Below are 25,123 nucleotides of genomic sequence, written 5' to 3'. Positions count from 1 at the left end.
ACGGGCTCAAGCACCGGGGCGCGACCTCGCGTTGGTCGCTGTCCGGCGAGCGCCGGGGCCGTGCCCCGGCGCCAGCCGCGCTCCTCCGCGGCGAGGGTGAGCTGCACCAGCCGCCGCTCCCCCCGCGGCTTCCCCCGCGCCGGCCACCGGAGGAGCTCTGGACGGCGGCCATGGCGGGCAGCTCCTGGAGATTGTAGAGGAGAAGCGAAGGCTGTGGCAGGGGAGCACCGAGTGGCGATGTTGCAATAGGTATATTACGATGTTACAGTAGAGATTTTGGTACGTTGCAATGGGTACGTCATGTTGTTGCAGTAGATATTTTTGAACGTTTGGGAAATATTGCATGAAACTTATCTTCTATCTTGCAGCGGAAATTTTTTCCTTGGAATACAATATTTACATTGAACTATTTTTTATATTTTTTAATATTATGATCTTATATTTTCTATGTTTTAAATATTTTATTTTAACGTTGCAACACAGACGTCCGGGCGCTGAGGGTGGACGGTATTTCATTTACTGTGCACCCCGTGCGTACCTAATAGCCGTTCATTCCTTACCCAACGGCGGAGATTCAGCATGCCATACCTGATACGAACGAGCCATTCAGTCGCGGCTCGAGCTCCCTCGGCGTCGGCTCGATTACGCAGGCGTCGGAGTCGTACCCGATACGGACGCGACGGCAGCGGCGCGCCGTGGCCGGCCTGGACGTCGCCGCCGACATCGCTGAGGTTGACGGCTTACTGCCGAACCCGTGCCGCCGGAACTCTGAACGAGGGCGAAACGGTGCCCGCGATCAGCGATCTGAACTCCGAACGAAGTTTCGCGAACTGAGCGCACCGGCGGCGACGTTCCGTTCCACGCAAGGCAGCCGGCATGGCTGCCGCGCGCGCCGGCCGGGGCTCCATCGGATCCGCCGCTTCGCCACGTTGGTTCCCGGCGTGGTTGCCAAGTGTACCGCGACGCCGGGTCTGGGCCATGCCGGCCTTCCTGCTCTTCCGCCGCCCCCCTTCGTGATCTCGCTGGCAGCGGTGAGCGGTGAGAGCGCGTTGACTCTTATTGGGTTTGGGTACACTGAAGCCAAGCGCAACGATGTGAGAGCTTTGCAACTAGAGGACCATCGATCATTTCATTATTTATCCTATAGATTGCGGCGCTTGTTTTCTTCTTGCAAGCTAATGCCTTTTTTTTCTTTCGGAAATTCTGCTGATTTAAGTACGCGCACGGAGCGGTCGAGCGCCCTGCATCGTTTGGCATCGCCGGCGGGGAAGGCCATGGCTGCGCTCCGGACACCGGACCCCAAGAGACGGTCGGCAGCCCGCGGGTGTTCCCTCCTCGCCGCACGAAGCCATGTGTGCGGCGACTGGGCCAACAGCACCATGTTCAGGTTCCCCTTTTCAGGACAAGATAGCTGTGAGAAAATTTGGAAACATACTCCGCTTGTTAAACACACATCCAAGATTTCCTAGACTAGCTCTCAAGGTGGAAAGCAGAAGCACAAGAGAATTGAGATTAAGGAAAAATACTGATGATGTAATTCAGAGGCAACCAGCAGGGCCTGGCCTGTTTGAATTTCAACGTAGCATAGGGATTCAGTCTCTTCTTATCAAAGCCATCAACAGGAGGTCAAGTACTTTCAGGTTCCTAAAACAAGATCACCTGACGGAACTACTCTTTGAAACGACACGGTTGCCAAACTAGACGCTTTCCTAGACCAAAATGACATGATATGTAACAGAACGAATTCAGCCATGTTCACACACGGTAAAGAAAAAACCTGATAACTTCAGCATACCCATCAATGTCATTTCAATAAATAATTAATTTGAACAGACAATGTGCTTCACAACCAGACATGCACATCAAATTGGAAATCATATCGCATTGCCACAAACAAAAGGTACTAAGGTTAATCCTACTAGATGTTCCAAGCCAACCAGAATAGTTTATATATATATATATATATAAATGAACAAACACTGAATAGATTCTGCATGAAAGGCAGATAAATGAGATGCAGAAGAACTAACAATGTCTAAGATTGTTCACCTTTCAAGTAGTAAAACAGCAAACATTATTATTAGATAAGACTTGAAATAAGTGTATTGCCAAAACGACCCCAATGGCAAGAAAGGCTCCTCTCCCTGCCACACCTATCTCAAAACGGTGCTGAACAATTCAGGCTTCTCCCTCTCAAAACTTCAGAAACATTGGTATTCCTTGAAGCTCGCCACATCCTTCTCAAGGAATTATCAATGCCATTTCAATATTACAAATGCAAATCTGCAAATGTGGGGCTGGTAGTGGAGACTGACAAGCTCTTCTAGTCGACATTAGGCGACACTAATGCCTTTGAGTACAGCGGAACATATGGTGAAAACCAAGTAGGCCATGACACTTCTCCGGGATCGCAGATAACACGCACTTCCCTACGGTTCATATCATAGGATAGCAACCATTCCCGTGACCCGTCATAGATGAAAACCAAACCACCATCCGGATGAAATGAAGCTACACTGAAATATGTACCCCGTGGTGAGCTCAGCTGGGTGGTCCAAACAGATCCATCATGCTTATGCTTTGCCTGAAGGTCCACTCGTCCCTGCTGTAGTCCTCAAGAACAAAGATTGAGAAGACATTCTTCCAGCAGTCAGCATCCATGTACAGCAAGCGCCCCTGAGAATGGCCGACGATCTGACCGAAAACATGGTCGTAGCTGTCATCCTCGCCCGGCCGCACGACGGTGACCCGCCATGACTGGCCTCTCGTGTCCACCGAAGCGACTTTATCGAAGGGGATAGCAAAATGCAGGGAGCCATTGAAGAAGGTACTATCGCGACCACAGAAGCAAACCCACTGACGCTTCCATCCGCTTTCCTTCAGAACCCATTTGTTGCTTCCTGATGAGTAGATCTCCACCACCTCGACATGTTCTTGGCACTGGATCGCCACGTGGTGCAGCTGGAACACGTAGAAGTGCGGGGAGAAGGTCGGGTCGAAGCCTATCGCGGCTCCCGTGATCCTTTTTACATCGAGCACTTGAGAAGTTCCCGGAGCGTGGCTGGGCTGGGGCAGCGCAACCCACTCCGGAGTGACTGGGTTGCAGACGACGTAGAAGGGGGGAAGCGGCGACCCGGGTTCACGGGAGCAGAGCAGGAGGAGGAGCCCGTTGCAGCCTTGCAGGAGTCGAGCAGCTCAATCGCCCCGCCGCTGGGTGGCAGGAAGGAGAGAGCTGTATCGACTCTGGGGAGAGGAGGCGGCAAGCCGGCGAAGCCGCAAGGCGGGCCGGCGGCGATGTCGCGGCGGCTGCTGAAGAAGAAGCCCGACAGGGTCTGCGCGAAAGAAAACCTGTCGGAGATGAGGGCGCGCCAGGACCGGGAGACGCACTTGAAGCGGCACAGCGACCTGGCCGGCAGCCGCGAGAGGATCTCGACGACCAGGTCGTCGGGGAGGTAGGCCGCCGGGCTCCGGCACCCCTCGGCCCTCCTCCATCCCCGAGGTGGGTGGGGGCGAAATCTGCGCGATGGCTTCGAGACGAAGAGATTGAACAACCGCTCCGTTGGAAATCGGAGCAGGCAAGATTATAAAATGGGAACCCGTAGCCAGACATTTATTGGATGCAAGATTTCGTTGGGCGCAGGAATTGGAACTTTCCAAAAGGAATTGAATTTTCCAAAAACATAACAAAAAGAAGAAGAAGCGGACTCGTACAAGGCAGGAACCAGAAGCCCTTGTGCTGCTGACCCCATTGCCGTAGCTTGATTTCCTACTAGGACGACGATAGCGTCTACTACTAGCGAGTCTCTGTTACTTTGACTGTACCTGGGGATCATCAAACTAATGTCCACCTGTCAGTGAAAGCAACTAAACGCTCAGACTTGGCATACGGAATTCAGCTAAAATGATAATTGCCAATTCAAATAGATAACTAGTTTGAATAAGATTAGTTGTTAGCACGGTTAAGTGCTCTTATATGGCAAAAACTGAATGCATCGCCACAAATATAGTTCCAAGGTTAACAAAATAAGTGGGCAATACATAAAACCAGGTATTATAGAAAGGCAACGCTCAGACTGCATAGTACAGTGACATAACAAATCTAAAATCATAAGGACGAGCACAATTCGAAGGTCGGCATGGCTCCTTTGGTGCTACACTAACCTCGAACGGTGCATGACAATCCACTATTCTCTTCTCAAAATCCTCCAGTAACGCAAGTCCGCACGAGGATGCTCCAATTCTTCAGTCTTCCGGCACGACTTAACGCACATATCCTCGGCAGCCATCTCATCAAAGAAAGCTTATACTAGCGAAGATCAGACTAACAGAAACACCCCTGGGTCTTAAACAGCACCTAATTCTGTCATCTTAATTAAGCTGAGAAATGATTCCAAAGATCAGCACAAGCATTTCCTCCAACACAAAACCGATTTAATGAACCAAAGACCTGCTCTGTAGTGGAGAATGTGAAGCACTTCTAGCTGCTATTTGGTGATGCCAATCCCCTCGAGTACCATGGGACGTATGGGAAAAACGCGCGATGGGCATGCTTGAAGTCTCCGAGCGTGCAGACAACACGCCAATCATTGCGACTCATATCATAGGCGATCAGCTTTCCCCGCGTCCGATCGTAGAAGAAAATCAAATCGCCGTTCGGATGGAATCCAGCTTTGTAGTAGGTTGGTCTCATCATTTTCTTCCATGGCTCAAAGAGAAGATCCTTCTTGCTAACACGGCGCGTAAGGGCCCACTCCCCGCTGTCCTGGGCCCCGTTTAGATTGCAAGTTTTTATAACTTTTGGAACTTTTTGATATTGTAGCACTTTCGTTTGTATTTGACAAATTTTATCTAATTATGGACTAACTAGGCTTAAAAGATTCGTCTCGTGATGTACAATTAAACTGTGCAATTAGTTATTTTTTTTACATACATTTACTGCTCCATGCATATGTTCCAAAATTGATGTGATGGAGAGAGAGTGTAAAAATTTGAAATTTGTAAGCGATCTAAACAAGACCCTGGTCCTCAAGAACGTATATTGACAGGACATCCTCCCTGGGGACATCGTCGACGTAAAGCAAGTGCCCTTGAGAATGGCCTACGTATGCACGCCCATGGTGATGATATGATCCTCCTCACGGCGCAGCACGTGGGTGATCCTCCATGACCGACCCTTGGCGCCCACCGATGCCACTGCGTCGGAGTCCCTAGTGAGATGCAGGGAGCCATTGAAGTAGGTCATGTGATGCATGAAGGCGCCGAAGTATGCATCGCCCCGTCCCATTTCGCTCATTATCCATGCTCCAGTTTCGGATGAGTAGATCTCCACCGCCTCAAGGTAACACTCCGTGGTGTAATCCACCACCACCATCTGGAACACGTAGAAATGCGAGGAGACTGCCGGATCGAAGCCTACCGCAGTGTACCAGGTGACCACGTTCCCCTCGTATTCATAGCAATAGGCGTCCTGCCCAGGGGTGTACCTCGGTCGCGGCAAGGCCACCACTCCCTGGTGGCGGGGTTGCAGACGACGTAGAACTGTAGAGAAGGATTGGATCAACCATGTATTGTATTGATACACTGTGCAGTATATATACACGCGTTTACAAGGGAGCTCTAGGCTAACGGACTCAGCTAGATTATAGGAGCCGCGGGTGAGCCATGCAGAACGTGGCGAGCACGCGCGCGCCTTGCGGGCGATGCCGAGCGAAGCGCGCGGAACGTGAAGACTGTGTCGCTCAGGTACGTGATTTCCAACAAGAACGGCGGCGGGGGACGGCGCGGGCGCTCGCTCGAGCAGCGCAGGAGGAGGAGCCCGTTGCACGAGTCCAGCATCTTGATCTCCCCGCAGCTAGGGGGGAGGAAGGAGAGGGAGGTGTCCACCGGGGGCGGGCCACCGTCTCCACCGGGAGGAGTAACGGACGACTGCAGGACGGCGAAGCGCCAGGCGGGGGCGCGGGAGACGAAGAAGAAGCCGGAGAGGGTCTGCGCGAGCCGGGCGCGGTGGGCGGGGTCGGAGATGAGGCTGCGGCAGCGCCGGGAGACGCACTTGAAGCGGCAGAGCGACTTGGCCGGCAGCCGCGCGAGGATGTCGACGACGAGGTCGTCGGGGAGGTAGGCCGCCGCCGTTGCACTTGCACTTGCACCCTCCTCCATCCGGGAAGGAGTATGGACTCGAACTTATTATTATACTAGAACAAAATAGAATCAGGAACAAATTCTGGATTTGTTTATACATATCAGGCACTGGATCGCAAACTACTGGGACTCGGAAGCTTACCGGAATCGGGTAGTCCTGTTGAAGTGTAGAGCCGTAGAGCTCTATTGCATTGCATATTTGCATCCCGTTGCCGCCGTTCCATTATTCACCGTGCAAAGACAGACACCGCAGGTAAGCAGGTTGCTGTAAGTGGGCAACAACCAACTGTCGCAGATGCTAGAAACATGGGCGATGGACCAGGACTCCAACGGATGGGCCAAGAGACCCGGTATTACAAGGTAATAAATCTGGTATGACCGTTCATGATCAGCTAATAAACCTGGTTTAATTTCCTACTTTTCCCCCCGCGTTCTAGATTCCTGGACTGGCCTGATTCATTCGGGATCAACGAACGTTGCGACTGAATTGTGAAATGACACATGCAGATGCGGTTGGTTCGCGGCGGCTAGGGAGCTGGGCTGAATTGATCGAGGAAGGGGGATCGGAGCTGATCCACTACAGGATTAGATAAACCACAGGGAGCTGATTGAGGAGCGGGGCTGAGTTGGCAGCAGCACAGGGCCCCTCGTCGTGAAATAAATCACGCACCGCCGGGGAGGGTTCACCGGATCGATTTCCAAGGATTGGATAACAGAGCTGATCGCTCTCTGGGTTGGACGCCTCGCCTGGCGCCATGGAGGTCTACCACTGTCTCCCGTGTGGACTTCAGGCATGCTGGTAGCGGAGGCCGGTGCTTGTTGGTTTCCTTTGCCGCTCCTCCGTCTCGCATCAAATGCGACGCGAATTATGCTTCGCGCATGCGTGTGATTGTGTAGACGCCCGCCGCGTTTCTTGGTTGACGATCTCGTCCGCCGCCCCGCGTCGAGCTAGCTACTAATTGTTCCACTAAAAACCATGCGCTCGATGCCAGATTATGGCTGAATGAACCAGCTGGATGATGTTTAATTAGATTCTTACTCTATAGGCGTCAGTGGACGGAGTCTACTGGCCGTTGTACGTCTTGTTTGGAACACGGGGGAACTTTAAAAGGAGGGCTGGTTAGCTCAGCGCGCGCCTGAACGCCCAAATTCGCTTCTTTTTTTTTTCGAAGTTTCAGAGCTTCCGCAGGTGACTCCTCCTGAATCTGTTCGACAGCCGCTCATCGGCATCTACTGCCTGCAACGCGTAAGAATCGGCATCAAGCGGCTACCAATGGACAGGCCATCATTTTCCAACTTCCAAGCGTTGATCTGAACCAGCAAACCAGGCGCCGTGGGCCTGTGCGCACAAACCACCGGCCCCTTCCCCCCGTACTTGCCTGCAGGATAGTTTGCTGCGTCGCAACAACCGCCATAAACACCTCGCGGTTCGCGGGAGGGGTGAATCGCCGTCGTCCAATGGCGCGTCCTCGACGGAACCCCAAAACGCCCACGCGTACGGCGGGGGAGTGGTTCCCGGCCATCGGAAGCTTCCAATTCTAACCCGCCGGGGCGGCCCGCCCCATGCCCCGGAGCCGCGGCACCGCACCGAGGGCCTGCACCTGCCGGCGACGCTGGTGGCAGTACCACGACCCCAAGTACATGCCGCCATTAATCGCTGCGTCGGCGTGCAGGAGCAGCAACCCGTTTGTTCTCCACCGCTCACGGTCTGGTGGTTTAAAGTTTCTGACCTTGGTTCGCCTGGTAGATGCGTCAATGCATGCAGACGATTGGGTTGGCCAGGCAAGCGTGCGCAACTGGCAACCTGCGGATGGATGGTAGCTGCCATGCGTAGTAGGGGCCGACAGAGTTTAACCGACAGCATGGATGATGGATCCCACATAGGATAACGTAAGGCCCTATTTTGTCCTTCAGTCATATACTAAAGTTTACAGTCTAGGGACTAAATTTTAAACTTTAAACTTTAGTACCTACCTGTTTAGAAGGAGAGACTAAAGATCACTAATTTAGGGCCTGTTTAGTTCGTGGTGCGTAAAGAAAAAAAAAATTTTAAGAAATCTTACCAATTTGAAGTACTAAATAAAATCTATTTATAAAACTTTTTGCATGGATGGGTTGTAAATCGCGAGACGAATCTAATGATGCTAATTAATCCATAATTAAGCAATAATTAGCGGAGGGTTACTGTAGCATCACTGTTGTAAATCGTGGATTAAGTAGGCTCATTAGATTCGCCTCGCGATTTACAGCCCATCCATGCAAAAAATTTTATAAATAGACTTCATTTAGTACTTCAAATTAGTAAGATTTTTTTAAAAATTTCGCGTTTACGGTTTTTTCAGGTTTACGGGGTGGTAACTAAACAGGGCCTTAGAAGGAGGGACTAAAGATCATTAAAGTACTAAGTAAAAAGATCATGATACCCCTAATCTGCTGCCCCTACGCTGAACTGGTGCTTTGCTCTCCTCTCCGCCCCTGTGCTTTTGCGTCCTTTTCTTCTCCTCCAACCGCACCAGCACGGCGTCGCCCCGTCCGTCGGCCCCTGGAGCGAGGTGGGCGCCTCCACGCCGCGCGGCTCCGCGCGGGCGGCGATCGGGCCACGACGCTCGACATGGAGCTTCTTCTCGGCGTCGTCCTGCTCCGGCGGCGATGAGGGGCTCCGGGGCCGCACCTCACGCTCGGCCCCACGCCTCCCAGGTGCGGCGGCGGGGGCGGGTGTGGAGGTGCGGCGGGAGCGCGGCATGGATCCGATGGTGTGGAGGTGCGGCGGCAGGTGGATCCGGGCGGTGAGCGTGCGTCTACAGCGACAGCAACAGCGGTACCTCCGGCGGGTGAGACGATGGCGGCGGGCTGGGCGGATCCGCCTCGGGGAGGACCTGACAAGCTGAGCGCGTGCACTAATTGGGGGCAGGGGATGTCTTTTTCCCGGTTTAGTCCCCTTTAGCCACATCTTAGGGACTAATGGACTAAAGGGTTTTTGAGCCCTTTTAGTTTCCTTTTAGTCCATGTATTAGAAATTCTAAGGACTAAAAAGGCTGCCTAAACTTCAGCAGGATCATCCAAATAGGCTCTAAGTTTGATTGACAAATGCATATTCATATTCTGTAGTAGTACCAGTTGGTTGGTTGGTTTATTTTCGCCCATCCTCATTTGAAGAAGAAGAAAAGTTCTGTCTTCTTGTTCAATGGATGGCAGAGCTCACGTGCCATGTCACTTCATCGTTTTTGTAAGGAAAAAGTTCGGTTGGAATTATCGAAGCTCGAGTTCGAAACTGTACACGGAACGGTAAGGAGTCTAAGCAAGCTGTGCGGGACTCTGGGTGCCTGGGGTTTTTTTGGAGTGCGCTAGCTGCGAGCTGAACTACATGGAGTGTCAAGATTAGTGTGACAGTCCAGCTAGTAGCTCGATCACCCTCAGCAGGAGGCCGTTTTAGAGCCCACATGTCGATGTTGCAGCTAGTAATGTTCCGTGCAGCAGAAACAGTAATCATGTTTCCTGACGAGACAACTGAGCCCAACTGATGAGCGGACGTCTCCGATCCGTGCTTGGATCACATCAGTGCTAGACAGTGAGCGATGCCGTGATGGTCAGTGTCATCAGCTCATCAGCGTACAGGAGGATGGTCAGAACATGAGCACCAGGCCGAAATAAGTAGCCACCCCAAGGTTGCCGTCGCCGCCGGCGCCACAATAAAGAGCAGCGTAGAGTGGGTGGAACCTAGGCGCGAGCGTGACTGCCACATCTCCATCATCAATAGCCACGAAAGGGGAGCGGGCCCTCGCCCCCGATCCGTCGCCGTCGAACGGTAACTAGCCGACGTCGTCGACGACGATGCACCCACACGCCGGCCGGGGCACGCGCGACGCACGCGCCCAGAGCACCCGGATCCAATCCAACCGCCGATCGTATGCTCGAAGCGCACGGCTAGCGCCGCTGGCAAAGTGTAGTGGTAGTCTGGTCTGCTAGCCCGGGGAGAGGGACGCGCCAAGCAGCGGCCGCTAATTAACGCACCGCCTTTTCCCGCCCCGGCTTCTGGATGGCGCGGGGCGTGCGCTCTATATAAACCCGGGCGCGGCGTCACCGGTAGTCACACCACGAAAGCAACAGCAAGGAAGATTGATCGGTGAGTCGCAATCAGGTAGCCAGGCGGCCAGCAGCAACCAGGAGATCGTCGGCATGGCCAGGTCGTCGTCGGCTCTGCTCCTCGCCCTGCTCGTGTCCGCGGCGTGCCTCGCCCAGCTGGGCTCCGCGACGCGCCCCGTCCCGGTACAGCAGGCGCCGGCCGAGGACGTGAAGCGCCCTGACACGTTGCAGGAGGGGACGGTGCTGATCCCGGGGATCGGGCGGTACGAGCTCGGCAGCCACTACATCCCGGACATCGGCGGACTGGACCACAGCATCCCCGCCGCCGCCAACGGGCAGTACCTTCCCGGCGCCGACGACACCTGGGTGCCGAACCCCGGCTTCGAGATCCCCAACCCCTTCCGCCCCGGCGCGGCCACTCCCTGAATGAACACCCGCGCGCCGCGCGCCCGCGACGGCGACGGCGACGGCGGTGGTGCTCGATCAGTCCGTCGTCTCGGCCTCGCCATCCCCAGAATAATTTCCGATCCACCTACTACGTATATAGCTAGAGCTAGCCGTGCTTTGTGTTCCCTGCATGCACGTACGCATGTCTTTGTGTTGCCGCCCCCACCTCGCTGCTGTTCTTGTGTGCAGTTGTGCTTGAGTGCGTGAAGTGTGCACGCGCGATGCGTAGGAAGAAGCGTCAGATCTTGACCGAGTTGGTTTGTTTCTCCGCCACTATTGATTCGAATAAAATTATCATTATCATCTGTCACTGTCAACTGTGCAATGCATTTTCATGCTTCTTTACGTGCCTGATGAGGTGATGAGCAACAGTGAGGCGCACGGCACAGTAGGTGGCGTTACCAAACCATATGGGTTGCAGGAAGTTCAGGTAAAGAGCACTGTACTCCTTTTGGGTTTTGGGGGGCAAAGTACAACGTGGACGCGTGGCCCGTGTTGTACTCAGCACCTTCCTGTAACGGGGACCTTCAAGTCTCTTCAGTTTTCTTGAAGTGAAAAAAAAATAAGGGAACGGAATAGAGAGGGAGGCCCCATGCCGGAGGGAATCGGATACGAGGGGTAGATCCGTAGATGCGGTTGCCGATCCACCGGACCACCTGTCCTGGCCTTCCGGGGAGCAAATCAGATGGGAGGTGCGCCACTGCGCCCATGGCGGTCACAGACCGTCCGGCCGAATCACCATCAATGCCTAGACGAGTGTAAGCAGTGACAATCGCCCTGTGAAGACTCGCTTTGGTTGCAGCTCCGGTGGGTTCCATTCGCTTGACCAAGCTACTGCCTATGAGTCGCCGGCTCATTCTTCGACAGGCACGCGGTCACAGATCACTTTCCCCTCCCACTGCTTGGGAGCTCAGCACGGTTTCACATTTTATTTCACTACCCACAGGGGGTTCTTTTCACCTTTTCCTCACGGTACTAGAGTTTTTCATCGAAAATACGGCGACGGAGATCATGTAGCTAGTACATGTATGATCAATTGATCGTGGGGAATATACGTACCTACCAGACCAACTCGTCATTGTTTGGGGGGCGAACTCCTGTGTCATGGCTAAGTTTTTCTTCTTCTTCTTCTTTTTTTGATGCACCGTGATCTGATTATCTGAATTCTGCGCGCAAGGAAAACTGGACGGAGATCTGCGGCCCAAGAAGCAGTGTCATGTGGAGTATCCCGGGCTGAAAGGCCCTTGCGAAAACTCCCACTTTTTTTGTTTGCTGTAAATGCTGCTAAGGTTCTCCTTCAAAAAAGGGGGGCAATGGAGACACCGAGATTCCAGTGATCGAGGATCATGTTTCTTCAAGTTCTAGAATCAAAAAGTTTAGGCACAAAAGTTTATTGCTTACCAATACTGGAAAGCGTTTCTCTTCTATTCCGTGTCTTGAAAAAAATTGCTGGTACGGGAGTTAATGTTCCCAGCGTGTGCCAACTAAGAACGAATAGTATACCACGTGGATTTTGCACCGGTGCAGGGAGGAGCTGGTGGAACGGCGCCACGAACTGTTCTTCTACTATTTTGGCTCCCTAGTCCCTACCTACCCCAGCCGAAGGCCCGAAACGAATCGAGATTCGAGTCCCTGTCCCGCACCCAAACGCCTCCTCTGCCGCTACGCAACTGGAAGGCAGCAACGACTCCCCCACTCGCCGGCCACCAGTAGTTCCCCATCCACACCGCACCCCACCGCACGCCACCGTCCGGGACCAAACTCTGATCCTCACCATGCCTGCGGACGCTTCAGCAACGGCGCCGGCGCCGGCGGTCCACTTCTGGGGCGACCATCCGGCCACGGAGGCGGAGTACTACGCGGCGCACGGCGCGGAGGGCGAGTCGTCCTACTTCACCACGCCCGACGAGGGCGCCCGGCGGCTCTTCACGCGGGCATGGCGGCCCCTCGCGCCCGCGCGCCCCAAGGCGCTCGTCTTCATGGTCCACGGCTACGGCAACGACGTCAGCTGGACGTTCCAGTCCACGGCGGTCTTCCTCGCGCGGTCCGGGTTCGCCTGCTTCGCCGCCGACCTCCCGGGCCACGGCCGCTCCCACGGCCTCCGCGCCTTCGTGCCCGACCTCGACGCCGCCGTCGCCGACCTCCTCGCCTTCTTCCGCGCCGTCAGGGCGCGGGAGGAGCACGCGGGCCTGCCCTGCTTCCTCTTCGGGGAGTCCATGGGCGGCGCCATCTGCCTGCTCATCCACCTCCGCACGCGGCCCGACGAGTGGGCGGGGGCCGTCCTCGTCGCGCCCATGTGCAGGATCTCCGACCGGATCCGCCCGCCGTGGCCGCTGCCGGAGATCCTCACCTTCGTCGCGCGGTTCGCGCCCACGGCCGCCATCGTGCCCACCGCCGACCTCATCGAGAAGTCCGTCAAGGTGCCCGCCAAGCGCGTCATTGCGGCGCGCAACCCCGTGCGCTACAACGGCCGCCCCAGGCTCGGCACCGTCATCGAGCTGCTGCGCGCCACCGACGAGCTGGCCAAGCGCCTCGGCGAGGTCACCGTCCCGTTCCTCGTCGTGCACGGCAGCGCCGACGAGGTCACCGACCCGGAAGTCAGCCGCGCCCTGTACGAGGCCGCCGCCAGCAAGGACAAGACCATCAAGATATACGACGGGATGCTCCACTCCTTGCTCTTCGGGGAACCGGACGAGAACATCGAGCGCGTCCGTGGCGACATCCTCGCCTGGTTCAACGAGAGATGCATGCCGCCGGCGACTTCCTGGCACCGTGACATAACTGTTGAATAGGCATTCCACTCTGTTCAGATTGCAAAGTGATCGACATACCAGAAAAAACGGTTTCATGTACAATGATTCTTATATATACTCTATTTGATTATGAACTGGCTTGGTCAGGTTCAGTGGCTTGAATATACAAAATGCTGGTTGCCTGATATCAGCTCTCTTCAGGCGCTGCTGATGGCAGCACAAGGCGTTCTGTGCCTTGTACAAGCTTGGCAGAACGAATTTTATCTCCGGTCTTGATCTGCGACAGAACATCCCTTCCATCCGTGGTGTACCTGCAGGCGTTTGGATGCACGTAGAAGTTCTCACTTGATCCTTGTTCATTAATTTGCTAATCAATGATCACAAAATGAAATGAGTCAGCACTTACCCAAAGACTGAAAATTGTCCTTCATCAAAAGATATTCCTCCTAAACCAGACTACAAAAAAAGAGATAGAATCATGCTAAACCACATGTCCAAATATATACACAAGTCATGCTTTTACACGTTACAGGCTTGGAGCTACTGAGAAAGCGAATGGTCAGCGCGAGGACGACTTAGCTGAGCATTAGCGAAGCGTCATTCTCATAGCGAGGCGCTTCGAGTTAGCGAAGTGAGTGATATACTCCCTCCGTCCCACATTATTAGTCATTTTGACTTTTCTAGATTCATAAACTTTGTTACGCATCTAGACATTATATATGTAGATGCATAGCAAAAACTATGTATGTTGAAAAGCCAAAACGGAGGGCGTAGTCGATTGGGCGTGGTGCCGTGGTCAATTATCTGAATGATTTTATTCGGCATTTTTTGTTAAAGAAAAATTCATATGATGTCCATTTAAAGATAGCTAATGTGGTTCACAGTAGGAGAGGAAAAATAAGCACACTATTCAGCCAAGTACACTTATACAATTCAATCTTTTAAATTGGATAGTAAAAATATGCAGTTTGATGTCTTATTAGTATGAGAATGAGTTTAGGCCTTTTTACTCACGTTTCTCTTGTCGTAAAGATAGAAGAAGAACTGCGTTGGTGAGGAGTATTCATCTGAATCCACACTATGTGCCATGGCAACAGCACCATATACGGACATCGGCAGGACTGGCAATTCTCCATCCTAGATCAGATGAAACAAAATAAAATGAATTACAAAAGAGGATGTCATTCACCTAAAATACTAAAGAAATCATATGCTTAAACTTCCATAGCCACAAAAGCAGTCTAGGGGAGTGACTGACCTGAATGCTTAGTGGAGTTCTGTACAATGGTTCGAATTGTCCTGCAGGCATGACCTCTAATGGAACAGTGTACCCCTTTTTCCCAGTCTCATTATCTGCAATAACTGCCTGACTTGCACATTTCAATGTTACCCCATCATATGCCCCATCCAAGACCTGAAGGAAAGGTTATTGCATTGAATTAGAGCTGGTAATAAGAATAAAGAACTTGTAATGTAAAATTTTAAGAACTTCATAAAGAGAATTTTGTGTATACCCCTCCATTGTTTTACTTGTCGTTTGGATATTGATAGTCTTCAATACACGTATTTGACTATTGTTAGTTCTAAGAATTTGCTGATAAAAGTTACTGAAAAACCTTCATTTGAAGCTATTGTATTAAAAAACTGCTATTACCATTTCTGTGTGACAAAACTTGTGTTTCAATGGTCAAAGTTTTGCACCTTATTGTACCAGAAAGCAGGGAGCATAAATTTTACAATTTATGAATTTCCCCATAACAATTTTGAGGAAATAAAGAGACTGGGTCAGAGTTAAGTGACCTTACCAATTTTGCAAAGTTTCCAGCAGTCAGTGGGGCAGAGTAGCCATCAATGACAACCTACATTAGTGTACAATCAGTACCTGGCATGATCCTCCAGATGACATGACAAAGGATAGCAATGAATACTATGGCTCAACAGAACAGATTCTTCTCAGAACAGAAGGCGTGAAGGAAAAAGAATGCTAGAAGAGTTTTGAGTTTAAACTGTTGATTTACATCAAGTTTTTCATGGACTATAACTTCACAGTGCCTCTGTTATCTACCTGAATTGTGGCAACACTTTTTGGTTCACCACCGCCGGTTGGAAAGAATGTTGAACCATCACCTTTTTCAACTGTGAATTCAACAACTCCTCTTCCTGTTAGCCTATTAATAGCAAGCTGTTTAAACTAAATTTCATAAAAAATCTTTTGTCAGAGATTGGAGAACTGCATGCTCAATTATGTAAATGCCCCAAGAAACTGAACATTCAAGTTGACATTGCATCCTGAATCTATTCTCTGCTTTTTTTCTCTAAATATATTGCGTAATTTGTATTGAAACTATAAACATTTAATCATGATTAAAAATTTATGCTGTTCCTAAGAAATTCTCAAAAGGGATGAAATGTTGCCACGCTTACTATCTTTCACTAACTGAACTATATCCATCTCGCGATACTATATGATGGCAGGGAAATGTTTAGAAATTTGCAAACAGATTTATGTTGAATGGGCACAGGTACAAATTAACCTGCAGGTGTTTGCACTGCCAGACCCAATAACAAATCAGTGTGCAGATAATGGTAAATTGATTTTTTCTTGGTATTGTTGAGCACTGAAATGTAGAATTAAATGAGGTTTCACAAGTCACACGAGGATTTTAAGTTAACCTATTAAAGGGTAGCCATGAATCCCTGCATCAAGCAGCTAAGGCGGTTGGTATTTCTCATGCTCCACTGAAAATGTGTATATAAACTAGGTCATGTGTGATGAAGTTCCATAACACCTACATTCAAGTGAGTTATGATCCATACTGGTGGCTGGTTGAAACAAGAAAACAATTATGAAAAAAATACAAGAAATCACAGAAATATAATTTTGAGCTTAAGAGAAAATCAAGAAAGTGACACCTTGGATATTCTAAATACTGTTGGGGTAGGAGAAAAGACAAACCAGGAGCCTGTTGAAAGGGGGGAGAAAACATCATTTCAAGAAATCCTAATGGTCACTGGAATTGAAATGCTTGTTCTAAGCATTGTCTAAATTCTATCCAACAGTTTATCGGTTTGCTGAGGTACCTGCAAAAGCTCCAATTCACCAATAGTATCAAGTGACGAAGCAAGTGCTATGGAAAGTTTGTCAGGGTCATTCTCCTTAATATATTTCAAGAGAGTCTGCAAACCACCCTGCAATTGATGTGAAAATATATCAGCTATCAAGCAACAGGAATAACAAATAAGAGTTCATGGATATACAGGTTGAAAACTGGGTTCATGTTTGTCCTATGAACTGCATTTTGCACTCCTAACATAGCATGCTTACCTTCTCTTCGAGCAGAGTGGTATATAGCTTGGCACCCTGCTCCTTGTGCTCTGCAGGTATGCTTCCCAGGATTGCCTCCTTGTTGTCCATTGCAATCTGCACCAAGAGCACAGAGTTTATATGTAGGAAGCACAATGCTATAAAGTGGCAAGTGCAATGTGAAGGCCACTATGCCCAGATCAAGCAACTGCCATCTGTCTGAATAGCTCCAGGGATTAGTTATTCTGAAAACTGAAGAGCAACTAGGAAAAGGAAAAAACATGCCATGGAGACAATTTATACTTTCATGGCTTTCTTCACATCGCCCTCCATGGTACCGTACGGCTTCCTCTGCGGTATCCTCAGCAAATACGAGATGTCCTCCAGCGATTCCTGCGAAATGCAGCACTATAAGGCAATGCCCAGACTGAAGAATGGAATAAACAAACCTCAATGCCAGTTCCGATGATCAGGTAAACCTGTATGATCTTCATGTTTGGGTTCGCGGGGATGGCCTTCCTCAGAGCCAGCTCCCCGGTCCTAGGAATCTTCGTGTCCGGCGAGTAGAGCACCGCCTCCGCCGGCAGCGACACGGAAATCTGGGCGGCGATGGCCAGCGCCGCGGCCGCGCTCCTCAGCCACTGGATAACCCCCTCCTACACCCATCACGCCAAACCAAGAGCACAAATAAAGCGCTGGAAGCTTGGAAGCTATCTGGACAAGTCCAGCGCCGGCGCACCCACCTCAGCACCGAAGGAGGGGCGGTGGGAAGCGCGGGCGATCAGGCCGCGAGTGCCCCGGCCGCGGCGGTTGAGGCTAGGCTGCGCTCTCCACGCAGGGAGCTTGGTGTTGTCCGTGGGCGAGGGAGCGTGGGCCTTAGGGCGGGCGCCAGCGAGCGCCATCGCGGCCACGCGCGACGCCATGGTCTGCGTGCGGGGGATTGGGAGGGAATGGTGGCCGTCGCTGCCGTCGCCGTCGTGGCGGTGGTCGCCGTCTATTCCCAGCCACAGCCAGCAATCCGGTTTCGAACTGGCTCGCCTCCTGGGCTCTTATTGGGCTGCGGGTCGACACGGTTCCGGATATGGTCTGGTCCGCGTCATGGACCCCCCCCCACTTTCTATCCGTTCGCCAATTCGGCCCAAACCATTTATCTGCCACCCTCTGGCTAACTCGGCCCAGCTGCCTCCCTCCGCCGCTTTGGGGGGCCCTGGAGGGAATGAGAATGGACTGTGATCTGTGACCGAGGGGCTCGGTGGGGGACATCGTGCAGGAGCAGGATGGCGGCGCCAAAGGCGGCCAGACTGCCAAGGCCTGCGCTGCCCACGAAACCACCGGCACGGCGTTTCGCCCGACACCCCCACTCGGAGCGGCGGGTGGCTGCCTGCCGCCATGCCGCGGCACCCCGGCTGCCCCCCGGTTCCCCGATCGACCACGCCGCCTCCACCTGGCACCGGCAAGGTCAGGGCCGCGCAGGCTCCCGCGTCGCCGTCGCCATCACCCTCAACACGCGCGCGCGTCCACCCTGGATCGCCGCGCTCCCCTGCACCCCTCATCAACTCAGCTGCTACCAATAATCAGTTGCTAGCTAATCCCCATGTCCAATCATTCCCCTACGCTCGCCGCTGGACTTGGCTAATTAAGCGGCGATTCCGGCAGTCACGTCCCACACGCCCGTGCTGTCCTCGTCCCCGTCTACGCCCTGCACCCCATGTCACTGACACTGCTGCGCGTTCTCTAGCCTTCTCTTTTCCAAAGCACGAAGACTAATCACATTGCATTGCATGCATGGAGGCGTAGCGTGTAACCATGATTGAGCAGCAGTACAGCACGGAGTACAGTAGAGTCCGTGCCTTCCCTCCGGGCATGGATACGGGATACTAGCTGTGCTGGGACTTCTGCAAAGTAGGGCGGCGACGCCAGTTGGGGATGCGTGCACCGGGCGCGCGGGATTTATGGAACTGCCGCGGATGGGCACGAGGGGTGCTCCCCGCCCCGCGTACCGCCGCCCTTAAACTAGTGCTCGCGGCACGAACATTTTCCTCCGGGGGAACGAGGATGGCAGAGGACCGAAGGCTTTCCATTCCATTCCATCGGGCGATCGGCTACTATGCTTGGGTTAAAGAGAGGGATTAAAATTTCCGCACGTCGTAGCCTCTGGTAGTCTGGGATATATGCTCGTGCGGATCGATTCGCGTCCGGTGAACCGAGACAGAGCGCGCGCATGTCCTTAGGCGGCGGGTGGTGGCTCGAGTCAATGTTCGCCGCTTTGTTAACGGCATCGTTCGGCCATGGGCAACCAAAATCGAATCGAAAGGAAATGGTGGGAACTTGTGCACGATGAACGTTCGTAGGCAGCGGCAGATCACGAGAGTACTACGCCGATGAGCACTCCAGATGCTAGTAGTATACGCGGGCTGAGGAGAGGACGACAGAGGAGTCTTGTATTGTATCCTTTCGACCTTTCGCGAGCATCGATCGATCCTCTGCCTCTCTCGGTATGCGGGGCCCTTTCTCCTCGTCGCGGCTCTCGAAGTCACAACAAAGCTTCCAGCTTTTTCTTTGTCTCACTCGTTGACGTCGCCGGACCCAGAAAACGGAGCCTCTTTTACGCCATGCATCGAGCCAGCAGCCGCGGTGAGGTGCGTGATCGGCCGAGGTGGGCGCAGCCGCGCAGGCCGCCACCACTGACACCTGCCTTGTAGGAGCGACAGGTGTCTGGTGAGGGAGCTTGTCGTCACCCCCGATCAGATTACGCGAGCTTCGTGACTTCTTCGCCGGTGACGGCTGACCAGGGACAAGGTTTCGTTTAGAACTTGACTAAATTAGTTCATTGGCTCTAATAAAAGTTTAGCTTAATATTTTTACCTTTCTCGATTAAACTTGCTTATTTAGTTTAAAAATAAATTTCGTTTTGGTTCTTATCCTTTTATTAGTTTGACAAGTTAATGGTGTTAAAAACAACATGAAATAATTTTTTTACCTCTTAGCGCCGAATGAAACAACACCAAAACGTACAATAAAGTCATACAAATATTTTAGGCTGTCTATTATCTCGAAAAAATATAACTTATTTTGGTAGAAAATTTATATCCTATTTTTTATTAATGATAATAGGCAGCCTAAAATGGTTGTATGACTTTACTGTAGTGTTTTATTTGACGCCAGGGGTAAAATATTCATTTCGCGTTGCTTTTAATACTGTTAGTTTGAATGAAAACGAAATTCGTTTTTAGGCTAAATAGGCAACTTCAATCGAAAAGGGTCAAGAAACTAAGCTAAACTTTTGTAACTTTTGTTAGGGTCAAGGAACTAATTTACTCTTAGAACTTTCTTTACCAAGATAAGGTCCGGGGCAATTCTAACCTAAGACACTAGTAATAGTTTCTATACTTACCATTTCATATAGATACTACACGTAGAAACTACATCCTCAATAGATAGTGTCCTCAAAATAAATTGCTACCCAATCATCAATCATGTTTTTTTCTCTTTTTTTCGCTCCCCTATCCCCTTTCTTTTATCTTGGTTTTCACGTAGACATGAGTTTTTTTTAACAATTTCTTTATATTTTTCCTTCTCTCCTCATTAACTCTCCTACCATCTCAGTTTTTTCATATATGGCAACGTATTTAATACTATGGAAATTAGCTGACTTGGAGGGCTGTGACTGCCCTCATTAGGTGGATTGTTAACTGGTGTAAGGTCCTATTTGGTTATAGGGACTAAAATTATTTAATATCGTTGTGCAAAGACCCTTGTACCCTTAATCATTTAATGTAGGTGTGAGAGAGAGAGTGTTAGGGCAGCAATAAATAAAGGATACCCTTGTCAGAAGCACCTTTTACCTCGCATAACCTACAACTTTAGGACTTATGGATTTATGGATCTTTAGTCCCAATAAATCACTATATTTAGCACTTTAAAATTTTATTTTTAAAAATTTGTCGGAACTAAACTTAAGTCTCTAAGTGCAAACAAACAGACCCTAAGCGTCTATTCGAAGTGCATTATCTGCCAAGTGGACAACGGGCTGCAGATCCGAGCTCCTCGCAGCTTGCGCTTGACTTGTTGACTGTCCAAGAGCTAGCATTTCCCATGACCAGTTGCACGTATCAGGCAATGCATACACTCAATACTTATGCTATCTGTTTTCTCTAGAGATTACATAAGCGTTCCAAAAGCTTCAGAGAAATGTATGCGATGGCTATTGTGATACTGCTGCAATTTTGGTGCAGGCTGCTTTTGTTCCACGAAGCCATATGGTGTTTGAGTTTAACATTGTCATTGAGACATTGACAATATAAAAGGTGGTTGTAGTTACCCTGTTGTCCGTAGCTCTGTGTCCTCGAAATATACAGCAACCCAGTGTTTGCTCGAACTCGAGACGAGTTTCGGGGCAATTCTGGTAAACAAAAAAGAAACACGTCGAGCCACATCCCGGCTGTGAAGCGCCCCCGCGCGACAGCGCGAGCCCCGCAGCTCGCAGGCGCATCGCCGTCACGACGAAATCCCCGTCCTGCCCCTTGCCCCGCTTCGTACTTCTCCTCGAAAAGGGCCGCAACCTTTGCTGCGCAGCGGAAAAGGATCGCGTCGCGTAGACCGTGCCCGACCCCTTCCTCCTCCCGTCTGTCCCCTCCTCTCCCTCTGAACTCCACTCCGTCGCGCGCGGCGCCGCGGCAGAGAAAGGTTGCGGAAGACGACTAGCCTAGCCACACACACCCACTCGCGCGGGGGAAAGCCAAGGAGCCGCCAATGGCGCCGCGCTGGCCGTGACCAGAGGCCCGGGAGTTGCGGCGGGGACGGGAAGGACGAGGGCGGGCGGTGTGCGATGGTGCGCGGGCCGGCGATGGCCCCTGTCGCTGGGCCCGGGGCGGTAGCCGCGGCTGCTGCCGCCGCCGCCGCGGCAGCGGAGGAGATGCGGTGGCGGCAGCTGGACAGCGGCGTGAGCGCGGTGTCGTTCGGGTTCGTGGCCACCGCCATCCTCGTCTCCATGTTCCTCGCCATGGCCATCCTCGAGCACTTCCTCCGCCCCCCGGCCCACGCGGCCGCCCCGCCGCCCCGGGGGATCCTCCGCCGCCTCCTCGGCCGCGGCGGCGCGCGCGGCGCCGCCCCCGGCGCGGATCTCGAGGCGGCGAGGAAGCTCGAAGGCCACGCGCCCCTCGAGGTACGACACACTGTTCCCGCACGCCTCGCCCCGCCTCGCGCCCATCCATGGCGCGACGCTTTTAATGATTCCGTCGCCTTGCCTTTTCCTCAGCTTTCCCTTGTCGCGTGGCCTTGCTTTTCGCTACCGTGTGTCTGGCCATCTGATAGACCTGATTGCGAGTCTTGTCGGACCCCCGGTTCTTGTCATCCTCTAGTCTTCTGCTCTACTCGATCATAATGCAGCGGTAGCACGAAGGCATCTTGTGAGGAAGATGGAAATGCAAATGATTTCTTACCTCTAGCTGTTGATTGACCGTTAAAGAGCTCGTGCGACTGGAATCCTTCGGTTTTGAAATTAGGACACCCCTATAATGATTGGATGCATAATAATTGTCAGGACCATAAGAAAAGGTAAATTACTCTATTTTGATCTGAAATGTTAAGTTCTTGCATATGTTTTTAGTGTCGAAGCTGTTGTTCATACATGCATATAAGTTCTTCTGGGACTGATGTAATCCCAAGATGTGCCATTTAGTTTGTGGGCATGCCATTGTTCTGATAACTTCATATATGCACATGGGCTCTACTAGTTCAGCTCCACAACACCGCAAGTATCTGTTGCTAACTCAGCTAGCCATATCTAAGGCTATTGCTGCCTCGTTTGTGCATATTCTGCTTTTGCACTAATCCTTGTTTAAAGTTTCGTTCTTATAGTGCTTATTCAGTGCCAACTGCCGAGAGAGTCTAAACTAGATAGTGGCACCAAGAATGTAGGTAGAAGCATCAGTCCCCGAATTCCATTCCTGTCTATCCTCCCCAGATTGTATATTTTGTCTAAGTTTATGTAACACATTTGTATAGCTTGTCACAAGAATCTTGTACATATTGTCTAAAAGAATTTATATAGTGAATGAGCCATATAAGATTGAGGCCTATATTCCTTCAGAAAGGAGAGCATGGGTTATGGAATTGAGAGGGAAATTTGGCTGACAGCAGCAAACAGACAAGGCCATCCCTGTCTGCAGCCACACCAAAGTCTAGACCTGGTGTAGTTTATGAATTGCAATGTTGGTTGTCCACAGGACCACAACTACATACAGGTTTCAGATGTTATCATTTTTGCTGCTTAATAATTGTTAGTAATGTGGTCATGTGGAGCATCTTGTTATTAAGATGTCATCAGACAGCAGTTGAACTTTGTTACTATTGAGAGCAGTGGGTCAGACCATGGAGAGCAAAAGCATTTACTCTCACGTGAGAGGTGTGCCAAACTACAAATATAAATTCTGTTCTTCTCAAACAAATTGAAAGTTAGGACATTTTTTCAGTCCGACTACTGGTACAACACTTTAAATATTCTGTAAGAAACATGTTACCCGATAGATCAATTAACCTTAGTTTCAAGTTTATTGCTTTACTTAAACTTGAGAACTCATGGAAACTTTACGATGATTGGTTAACTGCTTGCCACCATCTTGTGTTCTAGAGTTCCACTGGTGGGAAAGAACATTGATTGTGATTAAACTGGTACACTCAAAGTTGACAAACCTGTCCCCTAAAGTGGACCAACAGCTATCTCTTGTATTCAACTCATTTTCAGCATTAGTTCATGCTTACTAGTGCAGAGGATGCAACTTTTGTGTTTACTGGGGGAGGTGGAGAAAAACTAAATGCTGAACTATTGCAGGAAACTGTAGATGATCATCATTCAGCATACACTGGATTAGAACATCATCTTTTTATGGCCTGCAAGCCAAAGATTGTCGCGCGCACTATAGTTGGGGAAATATTTATGTATCAGTACAATTCAGTTTAGCTAAGCTGCCAGTAGAAAGCCACTGCATACACATGGGGTCAAGCATATCTGTGTTCTTTCCTTTTTGTTCTTTTAGAACATTTGACAATCTTAGTTTGTCGCAGCCCCACTGGAAAGTTCTTTTGATGGTAAGTTTGAACTTTGATAATGCATTTGTAGAAAACAACATAGTTATATGCTTGCTAGATTTCTTTATTAACTTTTGTTATTTGCTTGCCATGAAAATTCCTTGTCCAGTTATTGTATATAGGTCGACAGGAAATCATTCTTAAATTGCAGTAGCTTGCCAACATCTTTAGAGCACAAATATTCAGCTATGCAGATGAACACTGTGGGCAACCGGCCTTGCTTGTGCCTAGGCCTGGTTTTCTCTGGACATTGCAAAATTACCAACTGAATAAAACCCACCTTTTGTTGTGCCATTGTGGAACTGAACTGTGTGAAAATTGCTATATACCTCATTCTGTGATTTCTGTCAGTTGATACAATAACGTCTTCAGCTCTTGTGAAAATGGAAATATTTCTGCTATGTTATCATGAAGCATGACAATTTGCTCCTGATTGAAAATATCATCAATCTTGCATTTTTTTTAAAAAAAAACCCTGCAATCTCGGATTTCAGTTACATCAAAATATCTCGCATGTTTCTTTCTATTACAATGTAGCATGAAGTTACAGCGTCGTCATTTGTGCTTGCATCAAAACATTTAATGTTTCTGTTTTCACATTGGCCCACTTGATGCATGTTCACTGACCACTTCGTTCATGTCGCTTGCAGATACCTGTGTACCCGAAAGGCGTCTCAGTTCTGATGCCAGGGCAAGACGTGCCAACGTTCATCGCGCATCCTGCTCCAGCACCCTGCCCTCCGGAGAGGATCCAATGGCCATCGCACCAGCCCCCTCCTTTCGCCGGTTCCTCATCAAACCCTAGCTAGCGTTGAGACTTGCGTGTAGTCAGAATCACCAAAGTCTGTAGAGGGGTAGCCGTGTGCCCTGTGGACTTATCGGCGATCCATTCGGAATCCATGGTGGCTGAGTAGCATGACAGCCAATGCAGTCTCTCGGCTCTCTCGCTCTCTTTCTGTATCTGTACAGGTTTTAGGTCTTGTTCTGCGGCAAGCTTTGCCGCTGCCCCCCTGCTGTCTTGTGGCGGGCGGGCGAGCGGCGGCTGGTGGATCTCTGGAGTAGTTGTTGCTGATCCCGCTTGCTGTGCTAGTAGATGGCCTGATGGGGCGTGTTATGTGGACTCAGTTGGCAAATGTGCGCCGCCAGGTGTTTAATTTCAGGAAATCGTTTCGTCTGATTCTTTCTGATGATTGGTTCTCGAGTGGCTGCCATGTTTGACGGAGGCAAGTGGAAGTATTGCGCTCTTTCTTTAGAAACAGGGACCACAGGTTAGTCTGAAAACATTCACCGTTTACAAGCTGATGCCATT

General features: G+C 50.8%; 6 protein-coding genes across 7 annotated transcripts; 3 read left to right on the top strand and 3 right to left on the bottom strand.

Moving 5' to 3' along the window:
• Positions 1-2,987: 2,987 nt before the first annotated feature.
• LOC112881278 lies at positions 2,988-3,578 on the bottom strand (the record flags this gene model as incomplete). The annotated part of the gene is made up of 1 exon (XM_025945954.1): positions 2,988-3,578. A coding segment is annotated over one exon (552 nt), but the record flags the coding sequence as incomplete, so codon positions are not given.
• Positions 3,579-5,098: 1,520 nt separating this feature from the next.
• On the bottom strand, positions 5,099-6,156 carry LOC112881277 (putative F-box protein At2g16220). The gene is made up of 3 exons (XM_025945953.1): positions 5,695-6,156; positions 5,484-5,538; positions 5,099-5,397 (listed from the first exon to the last, which is right to left on the bottom strand). Exons 1-3 carry the CDS (start codon positions 6,154-6,156, stop codon positions 5,099-5,101), a joined length of 816 nt encoding a protein of 271 aa, XP_025801738.1.
• A 4,086-nt stretch (positions 6,157-10,242) lies between these two features.
• On the top strand, positions 10,243-10,973 carry LOC112882664 (putative cell wall protein). The gene has a single exon (XM_025947770.1). The coding sequence runs from the start codon at positions 10,315-10,317 to the stop codon at positions 10,645-10,647; it is 333 nt and encodes a 110-aa protein (XP_025803555.1). The 5' UTR covers positions 10,243-10,314; the 3' UTR covers positions 10,648-10,973.
• A 1,323-nt stretch (positions 10,974-12,296) lies between these two features.
• LOC112882279 (caffeoylshikimate esterase) lies at positions 12,297-13,573 on the top strand. The gene has a single exon (XM_025947299.1). The coding sequence runs from the start codon at positions 12,444-12,446 to the stop codon at positions 13,458-13,460; it is 1,017 nt and encodes a 338-aa protein (XP_025803084.1). The 5' UTR covers positions 12,297-12,443; the 3' UTR covers positions 13,461-13,573.
• LOC112882278 (peptidyl-prolyl cis-trans isomerase CYP37, chloroplastic) lies at positions 13,478-17,705 on the bottom strand. Of its 2 annotated transcripts, XM_025947298.1 has the most exons (12): positions 17,469-17,703; positions 17,205-17,381; positions 17,029-17,118; positions 16,747-16,842; positions 16,503-16,610; positions 16,335-16,384; positions 15,487-15,589; positions 15,227-15,280; positions 14,680-14,835; positions 14,436-14,558; positions 13,828-13,877; positions 13,478-13,732 (listed from the first exon to the last, which is right to left on the bottom strand). In XM_025947298.1, the coding sequence occupies exons 1-12, from the start codon at positions 17,646-17,648 to the stop codon at positions 13,609-13,611; spliced, it is 1,311 nt and encodes a 436-aa protein (XP_025803083.1). In that variant the 5' UTR covers positions 17,649-17,703; the 3' UTR covers positions 13,478-13,608. The 2 variants fall into 2 exon arrangements, with proteins under 2 accessions (XP_025803083.1, XP_025803082.1); XM_025947297.1 differs by lacking the exon at positions 13,828-13,877 and having other exon boundaries at positions 13,478-13,788; positions 17,469-17,705.
• A 3,603-nt stretch (positions 17,706-21,308) lies between these two features.
• LOC112882375 lies at positions 21,309-24,988 on the top strand. Its single transcript, XM_025947421.1, has 2 exons — positions 21,309-21,889; positions 24,465-24,988. The coding sequence occupies exons 1-2, from the start codon at positions 21,554-21,556 to the stop codon at positions 24,621-24,623; spliced, it is 495 nt and encodes a 164-aa protein (XP_025803206.1). The 5' UTR covers positions 21,309-21,553; the 3' UTR covers positions 24,624-24,988.
• The last annotated feature ends 135 nt before the right edge of the window (positions 24,989-25,123 follow it).

Source organism: Panicum hallii, chromosome 2 (genome assembly GCF_002211085.1).
Source record: "Panicum hallii strain FIL2 chromosome 2, PHallii_v3.1, whole genome shotgun sequence".
Classification (NCBI taxonomy): domain Eukaryota; kingdom Viridiplantae; phylum Streptophyta; class Magnoliopsida; order Poales; family Poaceae; genus Panicum; species Panicum hallii.
Note: the sequence above shows the minus strand (reverse complement) of the source record. Positions and strands in the feature narration are given on the sequence as shown.

What these genes read in the sequence shown, in the direction of transcription:
- LOC112881277 (XM_025945953.1), bottom strand. Translation starts at nt 6,156, where the DNA reads ATGGAGGAGGGTGCAAGTGCAAGTGCAACGGCGGCGGCCTACCTCCCC. An exon ending in CGCTTCGCTCGGCATCGCCC is followed by an intron (nt 5,539 to 5,694) that starts GCAAGGCGCGCG and finishes CCTTCTCTACAG; the next exon opens with TTCTACGTCGTCTGCAACCC. An exon ending in GTGGCCTTGCCGCGACCGAG is followed by an intron (nt 5,398 to 5,483) that starts GTACACCCCTGG and finishes TCGATCCGGCAG; the next exon opens with TCTCCTCGCATTTCTACGTG.
- LOC112882664 (XM_025947770.1), top strand. Translation starts at nt 10,315, where the DNA reads ATGGCCAGGTCGTCGTCGGCTCTGCTCCTCGCCCTGCTCGTGTCCGCG.
- LOC112882279 (XM_025947299.1), top strand. Translation starts at nt 12,444, where the DNA reads ATGCCTGCGGACGCTTCAGCAACGGCGCCGGCGCCGGCGGTCCACTTC.
- LOC112882278 (XM_025947297.1), bottom strand. Translation starts at nt 17,648, where the DNA reads ATGGCGTCGCGCGTGGCCGCGATGGCGCTCGCTGGCGCCCGCCCTAAG. An exon ending in GCCCCTCCTTCGGTGCTGAG is followed by an intron (nt 17,382 to 17,468) that starts GTGGGTGCGCCG and finishes TGATGGGTGTAG; the next exon opens with GAGGGGGTTATCCAGTGGCT. An exon ending in GAACTCCACTAAGCATTCAG is followed by an intron (nt 14,559 to 14,679) that starts GTCAGTCACTCC and finishes CATCTGATCTAG; the next exon opens with GATGGAGAATTGCCAGTCCT.
- LOC112882375 (XM_025947421.1), top strand. Translation starts at nt 21,554, where the DNA reads ATGGTGCGCGGGCCGGCGATGGCCCCTGTCGCTGGGCCCGGGGCGGTA. An exon ending in AAGGCCACGCGCCCCTCGAG is followed by an intron (nt 21,890 to 24,464) that starts GTACGACACACT and finishes TGTCGCTTGCAG; the next exon opens with ATACCTGTGTACCCGAAAGG.